This window comes from Kryptolebias marmoratus, linkage group LG12 (assembly GCF_001649575.2).
Source record: "Kryptolebias marmoratus isolate JLee-2015 linkage group LG12, ASM164957v2, whole genome shotgun sequence".
NCBI lineage: Eukaryota > Metazoa > Chordata > Actinopteri > Cyprinodontiformes > Rivulidae > Kryptolebias > Kryptolebias marmoratus.
In genome coordinates this window covers 9,164,750-9,192,233 of record NC_051441.1, presented here as the reverse complement: position 1 = coordinate 9,192,233, position 27,484 = coordinate 9,164,750, and the positions used below count along the sequence as shown (strand labels likewise).

At 40.0% G+C, this 27,484-nt stretch overlaps 4 protein-coding genes across 6 annotated transcripts; 2 read left to right on the top strand and 2 right to left on the bottom strand.

Moving 5' to 3' along the window:
- Nucleotides 1-62: 62 nt before the first annotated feature.
- On the top strand, nucleotides 63-9,387 carry hid1a (HID1 domain containing a). Its single transcript, XM_017425264.3, has 19 exons — nucleotides 63-760; nucleotides 1,405-1,554; nucleotides 2,126-2,296; nucleotides 3,353-3,469; nucleotides 3,908-4,014; nucleotides 4,147-4,263; nucleotides 5,069-5,276; nucleotides 5,359-5,415; nucleotides 5,496-5,636; nucleotides 5,733-5,823; nucleotides 6,154-6,305; nucleotides 6,440-6,518; nucleotides 6,955-7,119; nucleotides 7,209-7,436; nucleotides 7,860-8,011; nucleotides 8,091-8,177; nucleotides 8,264-8,355; nucleotides 8,458-8,616; nucleotides 8,714-9,387. The coding sequence occupies exons 1-19, from the start codon at nucleotides 695-697 to the stop codon at nucleotides 8,775-8,777; spliced, it is 2,403 nt and encodes an 800-aa protein (XP_017280753.1). The 5' UTR covers nucleotides 63-694; the 3' UTR covers nucleotides 8,778-9,387.
- Nucleotides 9,388-11,242: 1,855 nt separating this feature from the next.
- amn (amnion associated transmembrane protein) lies at nucleotides 11,243-13,689 on the top strand. The gene is made up of 2 exons (XM_017425253.3): nucleotides 11,243-11,283; nucleotides 11,936-13,689. The coding sequence occupies exons 1-2, from the start codon at nucleotides 11,243-11,245 to the stop codon at nucleotides 13,491-13,493; spliced, it is 1,599 nt and encodes a 532-aa protein (XP_017280742.2). The 3' UTR covers nucleotides 13,494-13,689.
- A 99-nt stretch (nucleotides 13,690-13,788) lies between these two features.
- Nucleotides 13,789-17,477, bottom strand: LOC108241239 (tripartite motif-containing protein 16-like). 2 transcript variants are annotated; one of them, XM_017425255.3, is made up of 6 exons: nucleotides 16,929-17,477; nucleotides 16,737-16,832; nucleotides 16,405-16,638; nucleotides 15,475-15,646; nucleotides 14,533-14,586; nucleotides 13,789-14,457 (listed from the first exon to the last, which is right to left on the bottom strand). In XM_017425255.3, the coding sequence occupies exons 1-6, from the start codon at nucleotides 17,334-17,336 to the stop codon at nucleotides 13,928-13,930; spliced, it is 1,494 nt and encodes a 497-aa protein (XP_017280744.1). In that variant the 5' UTR covers nucleotides 17,337-17,477; the 3' UTR covers nucleotides 13,789-13,927. The 2 variants fall into 2 exon arrangements, with proteins under 2 accessions (XP_017280744.1, XP_017280743.1); XM_017425254.3 differs by having other exon boundaries at nucleotides 14,533-14,607; nucleotides 16,929-17,476.
- Nucleotides 17,478-17,577: 100 nt separating this feature from the next.
- Nucleotides 17,578-25,731, bottom strand: ush1ga (Usher syndrome 1Ga (autosomal recessive)). 2 transcript variants are annotated; one of them, XM_017425258.3, is made up of 4 exons: nucleotides 24,794-25,730; nucleotides 21,256-21,703; nucleotides 20,304-21,097; nucleotides 17,578-19,530 (listed from the first exon to the last, which is right to left on the bottom strand). In XM_017425258.3, the coding sequence occupies exons 1-4, from the start codon at nucleotides 24,955-24,957 to the stop codon at nucleotides 19,527-19,529; spliced, it is 1,410 nt and encodes a 469-aa protein (XP_017280747.1). In that variant the 5' UTR covers nucleotides 24,958-25,730; the 3' UTR covers nucleotides 17,578-19,526. The 2 variants fall into 2 exon arrangements, with proteins under 2 accessions (XP_017280747.1, XP_017280746.1); XM_017425257.3 differs by lacking the exon at nucleotides 17,578-19,530 and having other exon boundaries at nucleotides 20,300-21,097; nucleotides 24,794-25,731.
- Nucleotides 25,732-27,484: the final 1,753 nt, after the last annotated feature.

Below are 27,484 nucleotides of genomic sequence, written 5' to 3'. Positions count from 1 at the left end.
GGCGTTCAAAGTATATCGGTTTTCTGGCTATATTTAGAAAGACAATAATATCCTGAATAATCGAGACATAATTTTCTGTTGCACCGCAAATAGCAAAGATTATACACCCAATAATCGTGAATACAATAATTGGGAAAATAAATAAACTAGTCTTCTACAAGGGTGTTTGTGTTCTAATCAAGTAATTTGAACGTACCGCGTCAGTTTACGTATGGGCACTTAAAGGCAGCATAAAATAAAAGGCTAACCATAAATGTATATATTTTTAACCTAAAACGTAAACCTACTGATATCTCCCTATGATATATATATACGTTAAAGGATGACGCTATTTTCAAAATACGGATTCCCTCTCACTGGATTCATTAAGTGAATGCAATGTGTAGTTAAAACTGTAAAAAAAAAATGATATACGTGTACTCAGTCTCATCTTAATGAGGTCATGCTAATTCCCACAGGAAAACCACAGATAGACAACACATATTTTTCTTATGCTGCTTGAACAAACAAAAACATCCGATCTGAGGGAATTGTTACCCGGAAGTTACCCCCAGCAGTCTGCCTATGTATCCCATCCAGGCAGTCAATGGTTAAAAAAAACGCCTCCGCCAATGACTCAAGCGTAGGACGGAGGTGAGATTATCAGGGATTCTCAGTAGCGGTGGGTCTGTGTAGCTAAAGGAAACCAAGCGCAATGGGCAGCAGCGACTCCAAACTGAATTTCAGGAAGGCAGTGATCCAACTCACGACTAAAACACAGGTATATATGTGCTCGTTTAAAGCAGTGAATCAGAGGCGCACTGAGGAAGGAGCATCACCGAGGAGATGAAAAAACGCTTACCGTGTGCGGCAGAGAAAATATTAATTCCCTCGTTGCATATCAAAATATATTTATAAATATTTTTTTTTCTGCAGAATTTAGATATTTAAATCAAGATGTAGGCTTTATATGCGCTGCCTTAACGTGTCGTGTGTATTAAAACTGAATGACTTTAGCCGATTTTGGTAAGCAAAGATTACCATAAACGTGCATGTTTTAGCATTTGTCCACATATTTAGTTTGACGATAATAAGTGATGAGATGTAGGAAAATAAATCACAGCTGATGACGTAAATCCGGGAATAAAGCACGTTTGCAGATGCGGCAGGTGGACTGTGCTGCAAGATAATACTCCCACCCCCCTCCCCTCTTTTTTTCCCTTTTTTTTTAGAACAAGCACTTGTGTTTACATTGTCATTAAGCTTCGGATGCTTAGAGGCTCAGCCATTATGTCTATTCCAACACAAGCGATAAAATGATATTGTATAACTGAGCGCAATCTAAGTTTAATAAGGATCATGCATTTAAAAGCTGCCTTATCTGGAGAGTCATGCTGGAACTGAATGTGCCCATGTTTTCCACAGCCAGTGGAAGCCACAGAGGATGCCTTCTGGGACCAGTTCTGGTCAGACACCACCATCACAGTCCAGGATGTTTTTGCGCTGGTGCCAGCTGCAGAGATAAGAGCTGTTCGAGAGGAGTCCCCGTCAAATTTAGCCACCCTCTGTTATAAGGTACACATAGTTTGTTTATGAAATATGGTATTTACATCACCACGAGGACACTTTTCTGCTAATCAGCTGGTGTAATGATGTTTTGACGGAACGTAGGATTTTGTTTTCACATTTCTGCCCAGGCTTTTAGATGTGAGGGAATAAATGAGTCAACTCCCCTTCCTTTTTCTTTGCTTCCTGTCTCTTGTTTCCCAGCTTCCGTTTGAAGCTGACTATCTGGCACACACAGGCATACAGCATAATCAAATAAAGTGAGAGGAGACGAGAGCCCTTGAAGCAAAGCTCTTTCACTGGGCTGTTACCAATTTTAGACAAAGGCTGCAGCACGCTGTTGTTAAATTGCAGATGAGTTTTTTGAAATGGTTCACAAAAACAAAACACTGCTTCTCATAGACCCAATGTTTGACCCAATAATGATCAACAATTTACAGACACCTTTAATTTATTCAGAATATGGTACACACAATAAAGTCTACTTTTTATTTACATTTTATTCAATGTCGTTATGATTTCAGAATTGGTGGTTGTACACACATCAGTCTTACCTGTCTCATGCTTTCTGACTCTAAAGGCGGTGGAGAAGCTGGTTCAGGGAGCAGAGTCTGGCTGTCCGACTGAGAAAGAGAAGCAGGTTGTCCTGAACTGCACTCGGATCCTGTCCCGCATTCTTCCCTACATCTTTGAGGACCAAGACTGGAGGGGGTTCTTCTGGTCAACGGTGCCTGGTGCTGGGCACGCCGGGGTGAGTGCAGATTAGTGCAATTACTTTTAACTGTAATTATGACTGTTTAAAAACTACAATTATGATAAATCAGTTACAATACAAGAACACTCCTGTTTCTTTTTTAATGTTTTTTGTTTATTGTAGTTGTGTGTACTTTTACAAATGTTATTTGTTGGGTTTGTTTTCTTTTCTAACCATTTTGAATTTTAGGGGTTTGTCATTTTTTAATGACCATTTTGTTTATCTCTGTTATTTTGTGCCTCCTTATAGTCATTTTTAATTTCTCTGTTGTTCCATTGCACCTCTATTGTCATTTTACTCATCTTTGTGGTCTTTTTTTATTCACTTTTGAGTTTTTGCTACAATAATTTTGCATAATTTGTAGGGTATTTTGAGTCCTTAGTCCTTAGATCTGCAACTCTTTGTTGTTTTCTTGCATCTCTTTTTGTTTTGAGCCTGTTTGTGGCTGCTTTATGTCTCCTTATCAACATTTTGCATGTTTTCATGTACGCCTGTATCTCTTTCTTGTTGTGCTGTGTTTCTTTTGAGGTTTGAACATCTTTGTTTCCATTTTGTGCGTTTTCATTGTTGTCTACTTCTCCTTGAAACTTCTTCATGTTTGGTTCTCATCATTTTTCATTCCTTCGCAAAGTTTTGTCTCCTGTTGGTTGTTTTGTGTCTCTCTGTGGTCACTGAGGTGGTGAAAAGGACATTAGTGGTGGGAGGTGTCATAGGGAAGTGTCTCTAAATCTCATTGTTTTTAAAAAATATTTTTAAAGCTTCAAATATTTATCCATTCCATTGATTCTGTACTCTTACATTTTTGGGACAGACTAAGGTTATAAAATGGGGGTTATCTTGAGTGTTAATCCTCAGTGAGTCTTTAAAAATGTCTTCATACCTCCAGGTAGCTTTATTTTTTTTCCTCATGGATTAGCAAGGTAATATTAGTTCCTAAATGATGAATACTTCTAAAATATAAAACCATTCCAGTGTTATTTTTATTATTCATTTCAATAAAAAGGAAATTGTATTAAAAGCCTTGCTCCAACCTCCCATGTCCACTTTTTTCAGGCCGATGAGCTGGATGATGATGATGGAGCTCGACCACTGGCTGAGTCGCTGCTCCTGGCTATAGCTGACCTGCTCTTCTGCCCCGACTTCACTGTGCACAGCCACAAAAGAGGGCCTGTGAGTAACCAGTGCCGTGACACCGTGCAACACAACACTATTTGTTTGTCATCTCACCACCTGCCATCAAAACTAGTTAAGAGTTGAGAAATTTTAAAAAGCTGTCAAGTTTTTTTTTTTCTCGACTTCACTCTCATTACTGGATTTGAAAGATTAGGCATATTTTTAAAGCGCAGTTTCCTTCTTCCTGATCTGTAGTTGCCTAACTAACCTGTCACTCGAGTTTTGCTGAAGGAAAAGATAACAAAGGACAACACTTTCTTGGTCACAGCAGAAAGAAATCCTTCTCTCTCCCTGAGAATGTAAACAATGCTGCATATCAGACAAGAGGTTTCAACTAACAGTGGATGAATTCACAATGCTTTCTTCGGAATTATGATATTTACTCTAAATAAATTAATGATTTTCTTTGGATGATTATTTTTATACCACACCCAGGACTCGATAGAGAGCATGCAGTCATTAGACAGCTGTGAGTACATCTGGGAGGCAGGAGTTGGGTTTGCACAGTCGCCCCCTCTCAACTATATCCATGATCTTAATAGGTGAGTTAACTGGATTTACATCTGCACCTGGCAACTTCTGCATCATTACATTTCTCTTTTTTCATTTGGTGACCTTTTTTAAAAAAAAATAGTTTTATTTTCCTGTCTGCCTCTGTATTTTTTCACCCTCAGGGCAGAGCTGCTGAGGTTGTTGTTGACCTGCTTCTCAGAGGCCATGTACCTGCCTCCTTCAACAGACAACAGCGTCCTCAACCCGTGGGTGACTTTCTTCTGCTCCACAGAAAACAGGTAACGGCTCACGCCCACATGTGTAAACAAACGTGCACTCATAAACCGGAAGCAAAACCTGGAGCCACTTTGAGACACAGAGGGGGATCGTGCAAAGGTCATGCACAAGTTTAACTCCCAAAACTTTGTGCTTTGTGTGATACTATGAATCACAAACAATCTGTTTTTATTTGATCATGAATGTGTTCTACCCTGGTTGCTATTGTGACAAAATAGCACGGTAAAAGCTAAGCCTAAATTTCCTGCCAAACAACAGGTATGACAGGTGAGGCTAGCTGTGATCAAGATAAGGAGCAAACAAGACAAACAAATCAAACTGTTAAGCTTTGACCAGGTGCCAGCATAGAGAGATCAGAACAGGTTGATTCAGGGGTTTTGCTGGGCTGAAATGGACTGCAGACAAGTTCTGCCTTTTTCATTTTCACCAGATCACAAAATAAAACTTCTTAAAAATCCCAAGAAGAATATTGTGATCTTTCCCAAACTTGGTCAAACACCTCTTTCATCGTGTAATAGTCAAATTTTTACTGTTTCCAACCTGATTCAAGATGGCTGCCATAGAAAACTGACCCTGAAAATCACAAATATGGCTATAATTCAGTCAGTTTAACAGATATTGAGCTAAAATTTGGTGTGGTTGTAGCTGAGCATGAAATTACACACACATTTGTCAAGGTTTGACTAAAACGGCTACAGCTCTGTCATTTCTCAATATAAAATTGTTTGTTTAAAACTATATTTTTTTTAGTCTACAGATTTTTTTTTTGTGATTTTTACAACATGTTCTTTATGTTTTTCTTTTCAGACATGCTCTGCCTCTGTTCACATCTCTGCTCAATGTGGTGTGTGCTTATGATCCGGTGGGTTATGGGATCCCGTACAACCACCTGCTGTTCTCTGACTACCGGGAGCAGCTGGTGGAGCAGGCGGTGCAGATCCTCATTGTGACCCTGGAGCATGATGGAGGGGTTCCTCACCCCCCTGCTTCACCATCCAGCATTGAGGAACAAGAGGTTTGACACGAGAACAGCAAAGACATCAGTTTGTTGATGCGATTGGATGTCAAATTCAAACAGTCTTCTTCTCATTGTGCAGCCTGCAGGCCCTGAAAACCTGTTTGTAAATTACTTGTCAAGGATTCACAGAGAGGAGGTTTGTTTTTCAGGAAAAAAATTTCAATTCTTATGAAAGCCAGTTGTGTGAAGCGTGTTTTGGGGTTTTCCTGTTTGTAGGACTTTGACTTTGTGCTGAAGGGCCTCGCTCGTCTGCTGACCAACCCTCTGACTCAGACTTACCTGCCCAACTCCACCAAGAAAATCCAGTTCCATCAGGAGCTGCTGGTGCTGTTCTGGAAACTTTGCGACTTCAATAAGGTTAAATAGAACAATAAACAAAGCCATATTAGACATTAGAAGGGTCAGAATTTTCACTATGTATTTATCGTAATCCATTTTGTGCTCTTTTCTTAGAAATTCCTGTTTTTTGTCCTGAAGAGCAGTGATGTGTTGGATGTTCTGGTTCCTATTCTTTATTACCTGAACGATGCCAGGGCTGATCAGTGTAAGTCTCTTTTTGTCATTGTCACAGATGACATTCATAAATACCGCAAACTGTATTACCTCTTTTAATATTGAGTAGATTTTCTTGTAATTTCTGTAAAAAAAAGGTAAATAAAGTTCAAGAGTTCAAAAAGTATAAAACTGACAAAAAAACAAAAGTCATAGCCGTAATGTTCCAGAACCAGCTGAGTCTTTTGGTACCTAAATGGCTGAAAGCATGTTGAAGTAGTTCAAACAGCTACAGATGAAACTTTAAACAGGAAAGCGGTCGTATTAATGCTGACTCAGCGTTCCCACGGTTAACGTCTGGTGTGATGTACCCTTGCTGCAGCACGTGTTGGGCTCATGCACATTGGTGTGTTCATTTTGCTGCTGCTGAGCGGAGAGAGGAACTTCGGTGTGCGCTTGAATAAGCCGTATTCTCTCCACGTGCCCATGGACATCCCTGTGTTCACAGGGACTCACGCCGACCTGCTCATAGTGGTGAGACAGGCACACAATACTTCTTTAAATGTCATATATTTGACCACTGTCTATTTATAATCATTGGTTAATGGCTTTTTAAAATATGTCGTTCATTTCAATACTCCAACCATTTCTTTTTTTTTTTTTTCTAGGTTTTTCACAAGATTATCACCACGGGACACCAGCGTCTCCAACCGCTCTTTGACTGCCTGCTCACCATTATTGTAAATGGTAAGTTGTTCTGCTGCTTTCCTCTGTTTCTTTGATTCATTAACATTTAAATGTTTTTTTGTTTTGTTTCTTCTTGTAGGTAAATGTCGTAAAAAGCAGTTGTTGATGTTTTTGCCTGTGTTTATGTGCGTCAAGTTAACAACATATCTCAAAAATCACTGGATGGATTTTAATGAAAGTAATCATTGAATATACATCTACAACTGAATAATGCTTGGATTCAACCCAATTCAAGATGGCTGCCACAGCTGATCCACCTGAAATACAGAAAAAAATCCTATAACTTTGTCAAATGTACAGATACTGAGTAAAGTTTTGATGTGGTAGTAGCTGAAAGTCATTCTCAACATATGCTCAAGGAATACTATGCTTTTAACTGTATTTGTTTTAATCTCATAGAAATATTTTAAATGTTACATTTCTTGTGCTTGTTCAGTTTCCCCCTATCTGAAGAGCCTGTCTATGGTTGCTGCCAATAAACTGCTCCACCTGCTCGAGGCCTTTTCCACAAGCTGGTTCCTGTTCTCTGTCGCCCAGAACCATCACCTTGTCTTTTTTCTTCTCGAGGCTTTCAACAATATTATCCAGTACCAGTTTGATGGTAGGCCAAAGCTGGGAAACTTCTACCCTGTGCAGGTTTTGCGGGAAATGTGTACGTTCGTACATATCTCTGCATTCTCTCCCTAACAGGAAACTGCAGTCTAGTCTACGCCATCATCCGCAAGCGGAATGTATTCCATCAGCTGGCCAACCTGCCCTCTGACCCCGCTTCAATCCAAAAGGCTTTGCAGAGGAAGAAGAAGTCGCCGGATGTCATTTCTCGCACAAGCTCCCAGGAGACTGTGTCCATGGAGGGCTCACATCCTGCAGCACCAGCAGAGCCTGGTACACTCAAGGCCAGTCTGGTCGCTATACCAGGTATGAAAGAAAGAAGTTGCTTTAGGTTTTGAATGTTAAACGTTTTCTTAGTTTAGCTTGATGCAGGATGACAGCTGCTCAACTGCTAGAGGCCTTTGTCAGATTTTGTAATGCATACAACATTAGATGTTTCTTATGTATGACAGCTTTGGACTGCTGATAGGTGCTGTAGCAATATTATGCAGAAGGTTATTGTTGTGCTTGTTTATATTTTACTTATTAGTCAAGCTATTGAGTCATTAACTTTTGGAGTCGACCCAATTCAAAATGGCCAACACAGCTAATCAACCTTAGCCTGTGTGACTGATTGGCTTATTTGAAATATATATATATATATATATATATATATATATATATATATATATATATATATATATGTTTGCTTTTCCTCCGACTTGTCTGCCTGGCCTCGGCTTCCTTCAGGCATTGACAAACTGACAGAGAAGTCCCAGGTGTCTGAGGACGGCACCATGGTGTCAGTCCCAAAGGCAGACTCTCCACACACGGCCTGCTCAGACCAAAGTGCAGCCGCTGCCACTAGTGACACGGAGTCCAACTCAGGAAGAGACAATGAAGTAAGTCCATTCCTATTGTATGCCTGTATTTTCCTAAATTTAATAGCAAGTTTGTTAAACTGCTTCCTGACTTTACCAGGATGTTTTCTACACTGAAGCTGAAATGGAAAGAAGACGTTTGTCGAGTGCATCTTCAACTTCATTATGGGCTCCCACACCAGAGTGGGTCAGTAAAATGCTCTGTTTTTTAATAATGGCTCTGTTTTTGATATTAGTCAAAGTAAACATTTAACATAATTTATTTTTACCCAGATCTTGTCTTGGAAGTGCAAGTTGCCCCTGCAGACTATCATGCGTCTTCTGCAAGTGCTTGTTCCCCAGGTGGAGAAGATCTGCATCGACAAGTTGGTTTCATTTATGCTCCTATTGCAAAAAAAAAAAAAACTTTATTGTTGCTCATTAGAAAGTGAAACACTGCTGAGGTGCTGCGTTCTGTTTCACCCCAGAGGTCTGACAGATGAATCGGAGATCCTGAAGTTCCTTCAGCACGGCACATTAGTGGGTCTGCTGCCAGTCCCTCACCCCATCCTGATCAGAAAGTATCAGGCCAACGCCGGCACTGCCATGTGGTTTCGCACCTACATGTGGGGTGTCGTTTATTTGCGGTAAGTCGGACATAATAAGGAGACTGACGTCATAAAATTTTTACTAAAACTAACATGTTCTTTGTTTTTATTTTTAATCTTTATTTTATTTTTTAAGCAATGTGGATCCTCCCATCTGGTATGACACAGATGTTCGTCTCTTTGAAATCCAAAGGATGTAGACAAGAAGCGTTAAGACTGGAAAAAAAACAGACTTGAGACTCCAGGGTTCCTCCTTTCTTCAGTATCTGCTGGTTTCCTGGTAAACCTCACTGTGTTTAACGTTCCTTCTGATTTTGATCTTTGCCCCTTGCACTTAGAGAAATGTAAGAATTTATGAATTATCATGTGTGATGTTAATAAACAGCTGTGTTTGTAAATTTAGTGAGACCTCAAGACGGCTGAATGTTTGCTGAAGCACTCAAACGACAGGAGCGTTTGCTAAAAACTGAAGCTCTTTTTGTGACATAGGAGTGGAAAAGAAAAAAATATTTAACGTTTGTCTTATTTTGTCATAGAGGATGTGGTCCTTTCCATCAGAGCTACGTATGTAATCTATCTTGGATGGCAAAGTATTAGTGTTTCATATTATTTATTGTATTTGCTTTAAAGTGAACTTGCACCTTTCCGAGTTGTCTGTTTTGTTTTGTGACATTCGAGGACAATAGTACTGATGTTTTTACGTAAAAGACGGGTTTGTTTTGATCTAGCTTGCAATTCTGATATGCTTAACTTTAAAAATGTGTATTTTCCTGAAAATGTCTTGAAAAAATATATTGAAACGGAATCAGTGACTTCTGTGTTGATCATTTGATGAAAAGTCTGAAAGTGAAGGTTTGCAGCTAAAAGCTTTGTTAAATGCAGCAGTGGTTCTTTACAAATGTCAGGGCTTTTACAACTTGGACAATTCAAACCCTTTCCTGTTACACATAACACACATTACCTACACATAAAGATTACACCTTCACATGTTAGCCACTAGATGACACTATAGTCCTGTTCAGGACTCAACTTGGACTTAATACATATTTAAAAATCCTGGATTATTTTACCCATTAAGGTCTTTACAAAAACAGGTAAACCCAATTAATCTGATTTAAAGGCAGTTCCACGATTTTTATCAGCATGAACCTTTTGAATGTGAATGGTCAATATTTGCACAGAAATCTCTATTATCAGGCTTGCATTATGAAGTGTTTTACACACTTTGGTGGCAAAGTGATAATTCACAGTTTACTGCTCAATATTTTTGACCTCATAGAAAAGATGCCACACGGACATTTTTGGCCTCAAATCTTCATAGTCATTCCTTTCAGTATCTGTGGTTATTTGAGCAATAAAGAACATTATTACAGATTAACAGAAATCAGAAATAATTTAGGACAGTTTATAGTCACACCTTGGTTCTTGAGGCTGCCTTTTCCTTCACAGTAGAAATTTGATAAAGGTTTTTTTCCCCCTGCTTCTTGCCTGACACTTGTTTATTGTGAACACAGTCCACACTGCACAGGGAGGTTTGCATCAGCTACAGTGTCTCGAGGGCATGAAAGTAACTTGACATTTTGTTGCTACATTTGGGAAGAGCATAAAGTTAATCCAGTGTTTAGGTAAAATTCTGAATCATTACACTATGAAGGGTCATTTTGCTTACTTTACAACATGCTGGTCATATTATAATCACTCATAATGGACCCATTTGAGAAAATTTCCATGCCTGTTTACATTTTACATCCATATCATGTATGTATCCAGTTAAAAAAAAACAACCTTTTAATGTAAAACTGTAAAAGTACAATAAGCTAAATTTATCAATGCTGAAAACTTTAAATGTATCTGAGTGACTAAACTGAACTTGTAATCTTTTAACACCTAACTAGCAGCAACATTTCTTACTCTGTATTAGTGTTTAGACTGTGTTGAGGATAGTGCACCAAATTTTAGCTTTAATCTCTAAAACTGAGTTATTGTCAATATTGTGTTAGTTTAGGTCAGTTAGCTTTGGCAGCCATCTTGAATTGGGGTGTCTCCAAACGTTAATGAGTTGCTAATGCATGTCCAATGATTACTTCGAGAGTTTCACTAAAATCTGCCCTGTGGTTAACAAGATATTTTACTAACAGACACCAATAGTTAATAACAAAGGTGGAAGCACAAATACTGCACTGATTATTTACCTTTCAAAAGATTTGGGACAAGTATGCAACATCTGCTGAGCTACACTTTTCCTGGTGTTCATAAAAGTCATAAACCTTAAGTTGCCCAGAAAACAGCTGAGTCAGCAGCCTTCAGGATCCCGACAGGCTGAACAAGGTGTGACACATGAAAACATGCTGGATCCGCTCATTGTTGAGGCTCGTTTTTTATTTGGCTGTAGCACCCAAATTTATGGATTCTAATTCCTACCAGTCTGAAAAAAAACCCTCTAAGGCACAATGAAGAGATAATATCTCAAATTTTATGACAGTCTCAAAATATTGAGACAGTATTTCATAATTAGGACATTTTTCAAGTGTCAGAAATGGGCTTTTATACAAAGGAAGAGCGCGGAGATGGCACTTTTTCACAAACATGCATCAGGTAAATGCAATCACTGTGACTATGTGGCGTTCCCCTGACTGTTCCATGCAAAAGTCTACGTGCTTCCATCATGGCGCGAGCTTGTGCACGTCTCACGTATCTCTATAACAGGTGAGGGAGTGCAGGTTCAACAGTGTTTATGCAAGTCCACTTCTCAGAAACATTTATGAGGAGTCGTTCATGGAGAAACCTGATGTTCCATGGAGACATTTGAAAGTTTACTAAATATAGATTCAGCACGTGAGTCCTCAGGTGACACGAGGATCTTTACGATGCTACAAATCGTAGCCTATATGCTGATGTGCTTCAATGAAAGGATTCAGTGATAAGAGTTATTAAATCGCCATATGAGACGCTTTTATTTTGACAATATGTCTGATTCCATTCATTTTCAATGATATACTAAAAGTGATATTGAGTACCCACAAGAAATAATATTCTGCACAAACCCAAATGAGTTCTACATGCTTCTTATGATTTATTACAATCGTTCATCTAAAAAGTTTATATAAATATATATAAATATATAAGAACAATAAAAATAGGTTTTTAACATTTTGAACAGGTTAAAACAGTACACCCCTTCAGACACACACACAGAAAGACCCATACTAAAGTAGAAAATAACTAAAAGTAGAGAAGAAAAAATAATGCACTTGCCACTGTTTTATCTGTTTGAAAAGGAGTAGGAAAATGTAGAAACTTATTTAAACGTACCTCCTGTCTATACACTTGTTTTTATGTTTCAGGTGTGTGAATGCAGATGGTGTAAATCTTTTACAGATCAGCTGCTTGAGCAGAAAGAACGCATAGAATTTGCCAATCAGCAGTTTCCCCTCGTGTTGATCACAAGTTTGGGATCAAAGATCACAAAATGTTCCCACTACCTGTCAAAAATATTCAAGATGCTGAACACGCCACACGCACTCCTGCTCGTCTGCCTTGTTGGGGCAACAGATGCTTTTTATAAGCAGTGGATCCCTGACACCAACTATGAGAATAAAACCAACTGGGACAAGGGAGATGTTCCATGTGGCAGCGACAGAGTTCAGTTTTCAGCTCAGAGGAAGGTGTCTGTGTTCGTGGAGACGACTCATGCCGTGCAGGAGATGCAGCTGCCCGTCGACGGAGAGCTCATACTGAATTCAGGGGCTGGCTTTTACGTCGTCAGCGGCCAAGACCCCAGCTGTGGAGCAGGCGTGAGGACCAAGTTCAAAGACTCAGACTCTCTTCAGTGGTTTGATCCAGCTCTGTGGCAGGCAGCTGCCACTCTGAATGACCTGCAGCAGGGAAATTTCCTGTTCTCAGTGCATGAGGAGAGCGTGCCCTGCCAGCATGATGATGTTGTTTTCAAAGCTCTCTCCTCCTTCCGCGTGGACACTCACTCCAGCCAGTCCACCATCCCTGTCAAATCTGTGTCCGTGCTGGGAGAGACATTCGACAGCAGGTCTGAGTTCTCCCAGTACCTCAGCTCGCGCTCGGGCCAGCTGCAGTTTCACGGGCCCTCAGCTGTCACAGTGGGAAACCCAAGCTGTGGGGATCCCACCGGCTGTGACTGTGGGAACTCTGTAAACCATCAGCGGATCTGCGGTTCGGTAACTTGTGCCTCTGTGAGCTGTAAAGTGCCTCTCCTTCCCATGGGACACTGCTGTCATGTCTGTGGTGCCATTATTACCATCAGTTATGCTGGAGGCTTCAACTTGCAGAATTACAGGGGCCGAATCCAAAGCCTGTTTCTTACCCAGCCACAATATGAATCCATTCAGCTGGGCATGTCTAAAGTCTTAAAGCCGCAGCGGGTGTTGGGAGTGATCCCTTTTGGCACATCACCTGAGATTCAGGTGGTCATTGTGGACGGAGAGACAGGGGATCTGTCAGAGGCTCTGGCCCAGGACATCATCAAGGATGTTCAGTCTCATGGATCTAAACTGGGAATCACAAAGGCAGAACTTCAAGCCTCCACTGGGAATACCAGCACTCCCCAAAGTAATGCAGGGATGGTGGTTGGAGTTGTGTTTGCAGTTTTGCTTATGATTGCCCTTGTTGTTATCTTGGCTGTCCTGATCCGTAAGGGTATGGTGCAAATGCCACCTATGCCTTCAATGCCATCCCTGAGCTTCTTCCGGAGAAACCCAAATGTTGGAGACCATAACGGGGCTGCTCATCGTGGCTTTGATAACCCGATGTTTGATCAACCTGACGCGCTGAGCGACATTCCTGGTCTATATGAGTCTGATAGTAACACAATAGCCTTGACTCGCACAGGTGTGTACTTTATAAATCCAGTTTATGATGAGAACGAGTCAAACTTTTCAGTTTAAAGTTGACCTTCACACACATTACTGATTAAATGTTAACTTACCTTTGTATTAGCGTGATGATTTTACTGTTCACGAATGATAGCTACTTTGATTTATGACACCTAAACATTGTCAACAAGATCATAAATTGTAGTCAGATAATAAAACTTTTAATTACCAAATAAACTTGGAAGATAAATAAAATAACTGTGAATTACGAGTGTTCTCTTTTTCTTGTTTATATTAGATTTGAGAGCAATGCAATGGTGACAAAGCTGTGGGTGGAACAAAGTGTTTGTTTATGTTGCACAGTCGCCACTAGATGGTAGTAAATTTAATCTTCATTGACATACATGAGAAAAATCCAACATTTGCACAACATTATCTTGTCCTGGTCACGTAACCTTTATAAATACTTACGGTGATTACAGGATTTTCAAATACATTCTTTTGCATTAAACCAGAGAAACTACATTGCCGTTCTTTGACAACCAGACTGTTACATAAAGGGGCTCTATAAAGTTAGTAATGTAAGTATGGAGCAGCTTCATGGGATCTGTTACACTGTAGAAAGACACGGAGCCTCGATCGAAGTCCAGATATAAACCGATCCTGGTGATATCAGGATTGGCTTCCAAAGCTGTCACCTCACCTGCATGCCAGGCGGAAAACCCCCAGCTATCTCGTCCTACGCACCAAGAGTAATCATTCCCAGTGATGCAGCTGCTGCTTTGCTGCCCCTTACGATCAATACTCCTGTAGGCGACACCAATATGAGCGCCCTCCCCACTCAGCTCTGCTTCAATGTAATGTCTTCCTAAGTAAAGGCTCTCTGAGCTCATGGCCTGACGCCAAAATTCAAAGCGACTGGGGTGGTCAGGGTAGCTGTGCTGCCAGGGGCTGGTGTTGGTCAGCTTTCTGTCGTCCTCTGTTCGACGTAGAAAAAGATGGGTGGTGTCGGGGTCAAAGGTCAAACTCTTTGTGTCTGAAACAGGAAATAGTTTTGCATTAATCTGCTATGATTGACAGAAAACAGAATACTGTGTTGAGAAGGATTTACGTTTCAAAAAGTCTTCTCGTGTCTCAGGGTCAGGCAGGGGTGAAGGCTGAGGTCCTGTCATCGGGGAGTTTACACCTAGTTAATAAATTTGCAGGAAAAAAAATATTCGTAGATTTTTCTTGGAATGTTTCATTTCAATAAATATTTGGTTTTAAAATTATTTTGATTTGATCTAAACAGAAAAACACAAAACTAAAGATCCTTTTATGTCAGCGGCACAACACAAAACACAGCAAAGACTGAAGAGAATCACTATTTTTGCATGCTGTAAAAAAAACAATTAGCAAAACTTTATTTAAATAAACACCCAGCATTCCTTAAAAGGAATACATACCATCCAATGCCTTTCAAGCCAAAGTTTAGCATAAGATCATCTCATGTTGAGTTGTAGCCGTTTTGATCAAACCTTGAAAATAGCATCCCACACAAACACATGCAGGGTGACAAGATGTCACGCTCAGAGGACGTGTTGGGAACAACTCTCAGCTACTACCACACAGAGTTAAATTCATTTTTGTGTTATTGTCACATAGTTATGTTGTTTAGCTTTAATTGGGTTGAATCCGAAAGTTGTAGATGGACGTCATACTTTTTAAAAGTTCCTTTAAAATCCATTCAGTGGTTCTTGAGCTATTTTGCTGACACAATAGACAAATAAACACACACACATGCACTCGCATGCACACAATGATACGCACGCACACACACAGACAAAAATATTGGAGGTCTGGCTTAGATTTTATGGTCATCCATATAGTAATTGTTGATTTATATTATTCAAAGCAGTGGACCAATAGACACTATAAAATCCCACAATCATCTTTAGATAAATACTGTAATAATTTCTGCCAACATAATGCAAGATTTTCTGGAAAAAGCCTGATGTAATTTAAATTACACAAATCCAGGAGATGTTAAGTAAAATATATGAAAACAGCTTACCATTTTTGCACATCATACTCATTCTTTCACTGTAGGAATGTAGAACTAGGTCACACAGCTCCTGCGTAACATCAGCCACTGCTTGGCCGTACGAGTGCAGATAATCCCTTCTGTTGACGTGCACAGCAGGCATGCACACATCTGCCACTCCTTTCTCCCACTCTGAGTAGCCCTGAAAACAGAAAACACAAATGTAACAGGTGTCTGGTTTGTGATGTGAAACGATGCTGTGAAAAACAGTGAACATATTTCCTCTGAACCAGGACTCAGTTTCTGTGAAGTATACACTGTCAACACACCCTCATCCTAGATTAACGTTTTCTTAGAGAACATGTCTTACTAATCCCTTCCAACATGCAACATTTGACCCTGCTCCCCACTGAACTCTGTTACTGTACTTCAGTTTAAACCTGTTGTAACAAATTTAAACCAAAATGATATATTAAGTGTATTCAATCATTTCGGTAAAAACTAGTTTAAATTAAAAATATGATAAAATGTCACCTTTCAAAATTTAAAAATATATATCTTTTAAATGTATGATCATTTTGAATTTTATGCCAATAACACAATAAAAAGAAGCTGTAAAAACAAAGTGTTACTATGAACGAAAGTGTTTTAGCAACATGATTTAATTTTAGTGTGAACTTTTGGTTTTAACTGCTGTGTCTCCACCACAGCCTTTTACTTCAAACTTCCAACCTTTTGCTGCATCTAGCTTTTAGTTTGTTTTTAGTTTAAGTTTGCTTTGATACTATTAGCTAGCATTTAGCTACTTTTAGTTTTAGCTTGTGTTTTCCTCCTTCTTCTTTTAGCTTTAACAACCCAGGGTCAGCTTCTTCAGCAAGTCATCCAGCGCTCAGCTTCTAACACAACATTTTCACAGAAAATGTAAGTTCTCTAGTTGTACGTGTTTTCCTTTGTTCATACCTTCAGAAAATCAGCGTCAGACTTGCTCTCCGACAGTTTGTCTATTTTAGCCAATGTGTCGACCAGCTTTGCCCTCCTCTGCTCCAGATGTGCCTGGATGCCCTCTGTCTGTCTGCGAGCCAGATCCTGCTCTCCCTCCAGCAGCTGCTCTACCCTTTTTCTGGCCTCCTCCACAGTCGCCTGCAGCCTGCTGAACTGCTCTTCAACAAGAGCACAAACCTCCTGGGCTGAAAACTGAGAGGAGGAGAAAGAAGTTAAGCTGATATAAAATACGTTCAGATCGGACTATTTTGTGTCAGAAACTCCATAATATTGTTTGCCTTTAAAGCTACCTTAATTAGGTCACCGTTGCTCTGCAGTTTTTCAATAGTTTTCTCTACCCCAGAAATATTCTGACTGATCTCTTTGTGTTTCTTCTGAAGCTCCGTCTGCAAATGATCACAACAAATGAGCACAACAAAGAACATGAACGAGTTACTACAGAGAGAAACAACATTGAAAAACTTTCAAACAGCTTTTATGACCTCAATCTGGGTTCGAGCCGCCTCCAAAGTTTTGGTTTGATGCCCTTCATGCTCCTCACTCTCACAGTCCAAACACACACAGCAGCCGTCCTGAAGGCAGAAGCTTGTGAGGGGAAGCCGATGAACCTCACAAGCCCGGCAGTCGATCTCATAAAGGGGATCCACCAAACGATGGGTCTGAAATTTGTCTTTTTCCAGATGGGGTCTGAGGTGGGCGCCGCAGTAGGACACCAAACAGGTCAGGCAGGATTTTAGCGCTTTGCTGGGGCTGTCCATGCAGGAGTCGCACAGCACTTCTCTCTGCGTGTTTGGCAGCTGAATCGCATGGCCTTCCAGTTCTGCTTCTGTGTTGTCATGGTGCTGATTCTCCTTCAAATTCTCCTCAGTGTTAATGCTGAAAGTCGCCATGTTTAAGTGCTCCTCTGCCACCTTAAACCTAAACCTGATAAGCTTTCAGACGGATACAAGGCCTGCTCTGTAGCTTACAAAAGGCAAAGCAGCTGTAGGAACAAAACGCTTTAGAGAGCACAAGGAAAGAATTGAGAAACCACGCCTAAAATATTCTGTACTTATTTAGCTCGTGTGGTTTCGATTTTCACCCCTCCCTTGAGTTGCTCCTCTCTTTGCCTTGTATTTAGCCCCACCAAGATAAGAACATAACAGAATGAAAAAAGGAAATCAGCCTCTACGGGAGGGGTTATTATTATTTTTATTCTTTACTACTGATTCAGCAGAAAGATATTGTAAATTATTTACCTATTATATATGTACCCATTACAAGAGAACAGCTGCATCCATATAGATGCTGAAAGTTGTTTGAATAAATATTTTTTTCTCTTGATAACACTGTTACATTAGCGTCTCGGAGCTTCCGCACAAGACTCCTTATCTACAGAGCAGCTTTCCTCTTCTCGTGTCCTGCAGGACAGAAACAACTCGGCACACTTCCTCTCTGTCTGTGAGCAGCAAGTGGGGATTATTACACATTGGGCCAAAGATGCCAAAACTGTTATTTTTTTCACTATCTGTTTTGTGTTTGTAGCTCACACACAAACAGACACACCAAAAATTTCTCCAGAAGCCTATAAAATGTTGCTACTACAAACAAGGACATTTTTCAAGCAGGATGTGAACTTTTAAGGCTGCATGATTTGAGGTCAAGTGTGTCAACAAGTTGCGCAATGGATTACTGAAATTTAATTTGTCTATGTGTTTATTTCACGAAAAAAAGTGCTCTAATTAACATTATATAAGAGATTTAGAAATAATAAGGTCAAATTTTCTTTAAGGATTCCCCAACCATGTATTTTTTACCTAACGACCCATGAAACTCTAGACATTTTCAAAGATTTCAAGACCTTAATGCAAAACCTTCTACATTCGTTTTACTTTGATTTACTATATTTACACTGAAATTACCTTGTTAGAAAGCACAAAACGATAGCATGACAGAAAAGAGGCTCTTCGTGTTCCAAGTGGTAGCTTTAGGTGTGCTTTGTGAAAATGTGTTCTGTATTTTAATTGCATATAATCAATGTCACAAACAAATAATAAGAAAAAGTTGCACAGTGGCTCCAAAGGTTAATCTGTTGTAGATGTACATCCAGTGATCTGTCCAAATCTGTCCAGTGGTTCGCAAGATATTTTGCTAACAGACAGACAAAGTTGACTCTTTGTAAATATTAGTAGATTTATTTACAGTGCAATCCATCTTATTTTGTTAAAAAAGTGCTGATAATTAACAATATTATAGGCTATTTTCTTATGTAAATTATTTTTAAAAAGCTGAGGTACACATGGTTGGAAGACTAACATCAGTGGTATACAAACAGGTATATACTGTACAAACTAGTGCAACCTTAAGGTTTTATTGTTTAAATATACATATATATTGGAAAATACTGCCTTTTCATAGCTTCTATCATTCTACAGTAAATTAGAGCAGAAATCTCCTCCAGCAATTGGCCTTTCGTTCTCTATGAGCCACATTTACATAAATCATGGCTTCCTGCATGTAAACATATGCAGAGATGAAAATGAGAAATTCTAATTATAAAGTTAAAATGTTGTTCTTTAAAATATAATAAGAAAATTACATTACATTATTGTATTATTAACATAAACCTCGCTTTTAAGCAAATGCACAGGCACGAGCAATGCAGGCACATAAAGTGGTCACCCCACAGGGGGAAAATATTGTGGTAGGGGGCACAAACCCTTCAACCTCTGTCAGACACACTACTTGGTATACAATGATACAGCACAGTGCTGCTCTCTATTAAATGTGTTTGAGTCTGTGAAACCAAAGTTCAGAACTTCAACCATTGGTCCAACGAGGACACATCATTGCTGAGATCCATCTGAGTCAACAGGACACTGAAAAGGTATTATTTCCAGAATTTACCTCACCCTTGATTCATATTGTTGTTTGCTTGACTTATTCATCATGACAGTGTCCTTTCTGCAGAGTTCCCAGGAGATGGGTAGTGAATCCTCTAGTCCTTGTTGCACATACATAACATTAACACCTTGAGAACTCCCACATCTTTGAAGGCTGGGCAAACACATGCATACCAGGATGACCATCTGCAACATTTGCTACCTGGTGGACAAACAAAAAAGAAAAATTGTCATATTCCATGTTATGAAACCTTTCTCTGCGGCTAAGCTCACAAAAACCAACAACCCTGCAATGCAATAAGTACTGTAAATATAAAAATCTGTCAAGTTTATCTGAAGGTGTAAAGTGGCTCAACTACAGGACTGTTAGAAATTTTACGTCTCTTTAGTCAACTTTAAAGTATGACACAACTCTTTACTTAAGTAAAATATAAAGCAATAAAGATTTATAAGATAGCTATATGTTTCTTTCATAGTAACGTTCCCAATGTCTGACATGAACCACCTTAGAAATTTAACAGCACTTTGCAGCACACACGACTGTGATGGGAAAACTTGGTGTGTGTTTACATTGCACACTGTTTTTGTTCAAATGCCTCGGTGAAACTGAAAAACAAAGTCATCTTTTGTCAATGTCACAGCGGTTTGGCAGGAAGCAGCTGGGTCACTGTACAATCAGAAAACTAAAGTCACATCCAGAAAATAATGTTTTCAGAAACACCTGTCTGTCAATAATTGGGACTTTGATGGACCTAAACTACAAATAATACAGACTCATCTTGCAAAAAAAAAAAAAAATTGAAATATGCATATACGTGAATGCAGTCTTTTCATGAGTTTCAAACTAAACCAGAACTGAGAGTATAGTCAGTTTGATCAACAATAAAACACTCAACAAAGAATTTTTAAAGTCTGAGTTCAGAGACAAAACACCAAATATGTGACTGCTATTGCTTAAAAAATCTCCGTACTCACAATTCTGTGTCCTCGATGCCATCAGGCTCCTCCATGGTCTCAAGTCGTCTGTTACAGGCATCTAAGATCTTCTTCCTTGGTCCTAAGGGGATGTGGATACTCTTGAGGTCATGATCAGAGCATAGCAACAGAGCTTCAAGGTCAATTTTCTCCCTTTTGAAGATGGAGTAAAACTCGCTCATGCTTTGCGTAGCAAGGAAGACTTCCAGGGGGCTTGTGTCAGGCTCATCATCATCGTCCAACCCTAATTCTACTTCCTCCCAAGGCAGCTCCTCCACGTTCCTCTCCTGCAGGCTGTGCGCACTCCCAATGCTGTCTTCATCTAGACTTGGGTACTGGTGCAGCCGGCTGCGTAAACGCACGTTACTGCCTGAGTTGGCCAAGCTGGTTGCGTCTCGAGCGTTGAGGTCAAACATTCCCCCGGTTACATAGTTCCTCCTGAAAACCATGGTGCCGAGACCGGGTCGGTTGAACAGGGAATCGTGACCTGAGTCGGTGCTGATTTCGGAGTAGTCCACATCTGGCCCGTGGAGGTCCGGCTCGCTCATGGCACGTGAAATGGCGTCGTCGTTGTCTCTGGGGAACATGTCGCGGACATTACGGCGGCGCTCCTTTGGGTTGACGTACGTCCCTTGTTTTACAAACATGACATCGTTGCCCAGCTGCAGTCCAGAAAGAGAGCGCACACTCTTCCTTCCATCTTCGTAGATTTTAAAGGTGCCATCTCCTTGTTTTCTCTTCTCCAGCTTCTTTTGGATCTTTGTCTTCCCGCGGTTTGTGGCATGGAGAGTTACCTAATAGGAGAGAAATAGTGCAACTGTGAGGCACAATCATAAATTTATTTACCATCTGAAATGCTAGGGTAATTAATCGTCAACAGTCAAGCACATCAGTCCACAATGACTGATGTCAACTAGTGGATAAAACCATAAAAAGTAAAGGAAGTCCTAACCTGAGAATATGGCATACTGACAGTGTTAAAGTTGCGCAGCTTGTGGCTAACCGAGCTGCCGGTGTAGCTGGAAAAGCTCATGACATCCGACACAGATGCCTCGGAGGACTCTTTATGAAACTTGCGCTCCATCCGCTTGCGGTGCTTCTTCTGCATCTTCACGCACTCTTTGATCCGTCGTTCGGCCTCACGAAACGCCCTGTCCTTCAGCTTGCTGACCAGCTTGGGATTGAGGCTCGTGTGCTTGGCGGCGATGGAATCCAGGTAGCGGACACAGTCCATGTGATTTTTTGTGGCAGCCATGTCCAGCGGCGTGTGGTAGTCATTGTCCAGGCACCAAATATTGGCACCAAAAGAGACCAGGAAGAAGAGGCAGTTGAGGTGACCGTTAGCAGCTACCAGGTGGAGTGGCGTGTTCCCCCATATGTCACATTTATCCGGGTCTCCTCTGTAGATCATAAGAAAGTTGTTACGTAAAACCTTTAGAAACCAATAATTCAAGCCCTGGTCTATTGAACCTGTAAGTCAGTTTGTGGATAAATATCGTCTCTTCTCTGACTTCTCATGCCTGAGTAACATGTGATTTTCTTATTATGTTATGTCAGCACCAACCTACCAGCCGTGAGTTGTTATTGGGACCTCAATTAATAATTCAAAGCCAAAATGCTATGATACCTTTACAGAAAACAAAGTTATACACTTTGAAATTCGCTGTATTTCAAAATGACACCCAATTCTAACCATCCCTTCGTCATTATTAGCACTGCATGCTACATCATCGTCTTCCCGACAGAGCATGACCTGAGGGTTACCTCTGTGTGTGTTGCACTGTCGCTTCGGGTTTGTAACATGACCGCAGGCCTGCCAGCACCGCTGCTTCACTACCTGTATTCTGTTTCAAGGGAGGCCACGTAAATTGTGCCTGACACGGAAAGCACGGCTTTGCATGACTGGTGATGTCTACCGAAATTTTTCAAGTCAGAACAAGCGGTGTTCCAGCTGGTTGGGTGACGTGTTGGAAGAATTTATTGAAACTTTCGCTATGTTTTTATTATTCCACTTTAAGTTTAATATTTAACAAATCATATTTATTTGTGTTTAGTTATTAACATTTACTTATTGGCTCAGCTTATACAGCAGAAACCGGATATTAGAGAAGTCACTTTCACTTTAAAGATTCTTCATTTTTTCATTTATTGGCTGGTATTTCAGCCCAACACTTAGTGATCCGTCTTATGGCTTGTCTGTCGTCCACTGTAGCCACATACAGACTCCTGAATATTTGATGCAATGGACGTGAAGCTACTGTTGAAGTTCAGATATATTATTAATGAATGGACTGCAGGCTTTTCTGTGGGAATATGTGTCAGATCAGCCAGATCCTTCTTTGACAGCGATTAGCAAAGCCCTACTCTGATTTCAGAACAAAGTTATCTATGTTAGGCCGGGACGAGGTTTAAACAGTCAAAAAGAGGATGTCGTTTTGTGAGCGTAGTTCATATGAAGGTAAGGGGTGTCATCAGTCAGAATTATTGATTGTCAGTGGCAAACAGCTCATAAAAAAGGAACAATAAAACAATGATCAAACAAAAGAATTATAAGGTATAAATTCAGGGGTATAAATTTAAGGACAATAAATAAAAATTAGCTCAGATGAGATATTTATTACCATTAGAGTTCAGATTATATAATAGCTACACAAAGCTCTTATATAATATGTTAGCTCTTTGTGTCACAATTTATATCTGGGAGCCTCGTCGGCTCACCAGCTCATTATCAACTTACAGGCTTGTATCTGCCTTCACTTTCAGTGACAGTTTGATGTTACTGCAGGTAGCTCAGTGCAATAAATGTGCTAAATATAGCAGGAGTGGCATCTTTCCCATGTTACACTTCTCTACGTTATATAATGTCTCATGAGTTTGACTTATGGCTCATTAATGTTTGATTTCTGTACCAGTGGTTTATGTCTGTTGTCAATAAAAAAAAACAATCCCTTGTCCTTGGCATCCAAATGCCACCGAGGCTTTGTTTACATTCAATTCATGGGAAAAATTGAAATCAGGTCCCGACCTGAGAGAGGACAACTGGATGTTGTTTTGGTTCTTAAAAGCCACTGGTTCATTGGAGATGGAAGTTTCAGAAAAGATAAATCATCCTCAAAACAAAAAAGGCCAAATAGTTCTTTTCTTAGCTAGGTGCAAATGTGTTTCAGTGAAAGCAGGGGCTCTAAATCTATGCTTCACATTTCCTTTGTGCTCACAGCATTGGACATTTTGGACAGGACAGAATGAGGATGCCTCCTTTTAAAATGACTCAGTGAAGCAAACGGACATCGGGCCACTTTTTCTGGCTGGCTTGCAAACCAGGTCAACCAGATAAGATGAGAAATGTGCTGCTGCATTCAATTACCAGATCAAATTTGGACATTTTGCTCAGAAATGTTCCACCTCTAACATTATATATATATATATATATAGTCTCCTTAAATTAGGTTAAAGTGAAAATGAAATGATGAATTCAGACAAAAAAAGTAAGCCTTTCTGAATAATCGCATTATTTGAGCCATCTGCTTGTAAGAAAACATGCCTCTCTTTTTAAATAAAACACTGACATAGCTTTAGCTGTAACAGTTTTAACATTTGCTAATCTACTGTCATCACATTTATTATACTCAAAATAAACGAACTCAGAATGTTGATAATGAGAGAATTAATGACATAAGAATAAGTTTTGGAATGTTTGAAGCATTAAGGCAACTCTTGTCCTTTCTTAGGTGCTTAAGCAGATTTGCTAATGTTCATGGTGCATTACTTGCATAAGAATTAACTATTTGGAGTCAACTCTGTCTGTTAGCAAAATAGTTCAAGAACCACTGGAGAGAATTTAGTGAAACTTTCATGCAATGATTAGTAAATGAACATCTACAACTGATTACCATTTGAAGTCAATCCAATTCAAGATGGCCGACACACCCAACTGACTTCAGAAAACAAAACTGGCTACAGTTCAGACAGTTTTACAGATATTGAGCTAAGATTCGGTGTGCTCGTAGCTGGCAGTCATTCATAACACACGCTCAAAAGGTCTTATGATTTTTACCTAAAACTTTGGCACTAACTGTTGGAGTCAATCCTGTGTTTCTGTTAGCAAAATAACTCATGAGCCACTGGACATATTTAAATGAAACTTTCAGAAAGTAATGAATAAATTGTACATACAAAACTGATTATAATTTGGAGGCAATCGGATTTCAGACAGCCAACTGATCTTACACACAAACATGGTATAATTCAGCCAGTTTTTCAGATAATGAGCAAACATTTGATGTGGTAGTAGCTGAGAAAACTTTATTTTCAAGGTTTGACCAAAACGGCTCTAACTCTGTCAACTCTGGCACGAAAGGCAGCGGGCGATATGCATTACTTAAAAAAATGGCAACAGAGATTAAAAGTCTCGATCAGATCAGCATCCTGCAGCAAAGAAGTCTGAGGATGAATGGTAGGCTAATCTTGATCCTGTCATAAATCGTACCCACCCCCGGGACACGATGAGCCGCAGAGCCTCCAGGTTGCCGTGATAAGCCGCCCATAGCGTCGGGGTCATGCCATCCTCGTCCGGCGCGTTCAGGTCCTTCCTCGTCGCCTCCTTCAGCAGGTCCAGGTAGCCGTCCCTGGCCGCCTTATGGTACCTGTCATTCATGGTGCAGGATCAGGCCACCGTCCGCGGCTCCGTTCCGTCCCGTCATCATCATCACCCTCTTCATTGTGAAGAGCAGCTCCATGGCCGTCCACCCGGAGACTCTGGCTCCAGGACTCGGAGCAGAGCGTCGGTGGTTTCCAGGGACGCGGCGGGGCTCGTCGTGTGGATCAGTAGTGCTCCCGGTGGACGAGCTGGACCAGAGCAGACACATATGATGCAGGCTGTGAAATCTTTACATTACAGGACCTAAATGCGTCAGCATCTGATCTGACACATGCACTTCTGCTTAGAATAAAAGTTCTCCTAATGAAAATGACAGCCATTTCTTATCTGGCTTCGAACCAAGTCTGAGCAGTTACTGGGAAAAAAAAAGAAAGAAAACAAGTCCTGACCCTGATTTTGCCATTACTCAATAGCGTGCTGCTCTGTTTAGGTCTAAACTGTTTCCATTAACGGGACTGTCACTTATTCGTGGTATTACATTTAGACACGTTTCTTTAAATGTCAAGCTCATTAATAGAACAATTTTAAGCAAATATTTTTGTCAGTCCAGTAAAGTTGAAAGTAAAAGTAATAGCCTGTGCAAAATAAATTCTTTGGACTTTAGCTGCTTGTTTACTCTTTATTTGGTCCAGTTGACCATTTTAAGACGATTTTTGTTTGTTTGTTGTTTACTTGTCAAGCCATTAAGTCTGAATCATTTAGACATTAAATCACTCCTAAACTCAAAGGATGCGCCAGTGTTTGAGGCGCAAGACTAAAACTTCATGAGATTTCCTGTCTAGTTGAAAACTGGTGAATTTATCACTAAAAATGTCTCCACAACAAGTTTTTTGTGTTTGGCCTCCTCTCATAGTCTGAAAAGACTAGAAATCAGACAGGAGAAAAAATATAAAACTGAAATATAATATAAATAAAAATAGAATATTGTCCTGTCTTGTCCTCGTGGACCCGTCCTGTCTTGTGGAATAAGTGTCTTGTTACACCTCTAACCAGGGTCATAACAGATCATCTAAAGAGACATTTTTAAATTGGAGTTTAAGGCTCTTTGTTATTATAGCAGCCTCACAAAGACACCATTTGTTTCCATTTCCTAATTTAAAGTTTGAAAAATTAAAAAGTAAACTAAGTTTGAAAATAAATGATTGCATTTTATCACCAACTGAGGTGACTTCCCTGCTTCAAGTGACAGTCCATCCTTTGTCCTCCAGTTGACCAATTTTCGTCATTCTTAAGCACACTTTGCACAGTAAGTTAAGGTTGGGGATAAAGTCTGGGCAGAAAAGGAGTGGAAAGCAGCCAAAGTCCAAAGAAAAACTGTGAAAAACCTTCAGAAACCCCGGAGAACTACTGATCAAGGCTGCTGTTAAAGATGGTAAGAAAGTTTGGCTGCTTGGAGTCAGACTGTAAAGAAATTATCAGTGCTTTAGTATTTTAAATTAAGAAATTACCTCTCAAGGTATTCAGCATTAAATCACGTAACACTGTAGGACTCATGATCCTTTTTTATGCCCATTTAATTGCTTATATTCTAAAGTTTCAATTACTTTAAATAAATGCGAATGCTTAGGCAAGCCTTAATGAGTTCAATGGACTGAAGCAATGAAGAATGTCAGCTTTTTGCCCCACCCTGATAAAAAAAGACAAAATCTTCAGAGTTAGCTGCACCAGTGGCCCATTCTCTGACAGAGTTAAAAACCTGCATGACAAAAGGCACAAACACAGAGGAAACTTTTCATGTACCACACCTCGGGCAGTTCACATGGAACAAAACACAAAGTCTCATCTCCTCGCTCTGTCACGAGCAGCATTAAAGAACTCAAAGTATTCTCTTCAGGCATGGAATCAACGGGATAACTTATCGAAACGTTGTGCCTTCGCAGTAAGCTGGCATCATCTGTGAGGTGGTGGTGGCTGACTGTGGTCATCTGCAGCAGGAAAGATGAAGAACCACATTCAGAAAATGCTTTAAATGCAAAAAGGAGATATGAGTAAATGTCTTTTTGATGATAAGTATCCAGCGCAGTTCTAGATTATATAAGGTATAACACTGTTTGGCACAAACATGCACATATGATACTTTTATCCCCAACATGAAAATGTTTTGTGTCATATCAGAAAACATGCTGTTAAACCTGAAACCTGTTTCTCAGATTTGGAAACACCCTGAGAAAGAAAAAAAAAAAACTTTTCCAAGAAGCTTCTGGTGAACTTTATGGCGTTATTTTGCGTTAAACATGCTGTGTTTGTTGCTGGTACGCTGGTAATCCAAACACTTTGACATTTTTGACTCCTTGTGCGTAAACAAATGCGTTTGGAGGGCGTATAAAAGCAGCGGCAGCTCAGACGTCTTCCAGAACCGGGCTTCTCCAGGTAGGCTCCTGAGCATCTTGAAACCTTTTCTTTATCTTTAAAGCATCACTGACTTTACACAGGACTGATAAAATGTTAAAATTGTTTTTCTTAAATTAATGTTACTCCTGATTATTTTAAGTGATGCAGAGAAATTGTGTTAAAAACAATAGTT

What these genes read in the sequence shown, in the direction of transcription:
- hid1a (XM_017425264.3), top strand. Translation starts at nt 695, where the DNA reads ATGGGCAGCAGCGACTCCAAACTGAATTTCAGGAAGGCAGTGATCCAA. An exon ending in TTCTGCTCCACAGAAAACAG is followed by an intron (nt 4,264 to 5,068) that starts GTAACGGCTCAC and finishes TTTTCTTTTCAG; the next exon opens with ACATGCTCTGCCTCTGTTCA. An exon ending in CAAGGATTCACAGAGAGGAG is followed by an intron (nt 5,416 to 5,495) that starts GTTTGTTTTTCA and finishes TCCTGTTTGTAG; the next exon opens with GACTTTGACTTTGTGCTGAA.
- amn (XM_017425253.3), top strand. Translation starts at nt 11,243, where the DNA reads ATGGCGCGAGCTTGTGCACGTCTCACGTATCTCTATAACAG. An exon ending in CTCACGTATCTCTATAACAG is followed by an intron (nt 11,284 to 11,935) that starts GTGAGGGAGTGC and finishes GTGTGAATGCAG; the next exon opens with ATGGTGTAAATCTTTTACAG.
- LOC108241239 (XM_017425254.3), bottom strand. Translation starts at nt 17,336, where the DNA reads ATGGCGACTTTCAGCATTAACACTGAGGAGAATTTGAAGGAGAATCAG. An exon ending in GCAACGGTGACCTAATTAAG is followed by an intron (nt 16,639 to 16,736) that starts GTAGCTTTAAAG and finishes TCCTCCTCTCAG; the next exon opens with TTTTCAGCCCAGGAGGTTTG. An exon ending in GAGTATGATGTGCAAAAATG is followed by an intron (nt 14,608 to 15,474) that starts GTAAGCTGTTTT and finishes TTTATTAACTAG; the next exon opens with GTGTAAACTCCCCGATGACA.
- ush1ga (XM_017425257.3), bottom strand. Translation starts at nt 24,957, where the DNA reads ATGAATGACAGGTACCATAAGGCGGCCAGGGACGGCTACCTGGACCTG. An exon ending in CGGCTCATCGTGTCCCGGGG is followed by an intron (nt 21,704 to 24,793) that starts GTGGGTACGATT and finishes TATGATCTACAG; the next exon opens with AGGAGACCCGGATAAATGTG. An exon ending in TCAGTATGCCATATTCTCAG is followed by an intron (nt 21,098 to 21,255) that starts GTTAGGACTTCC and finishes CTCTCCTATTAG; the next exon opens with GTAACTCTCCATGCCACAAA.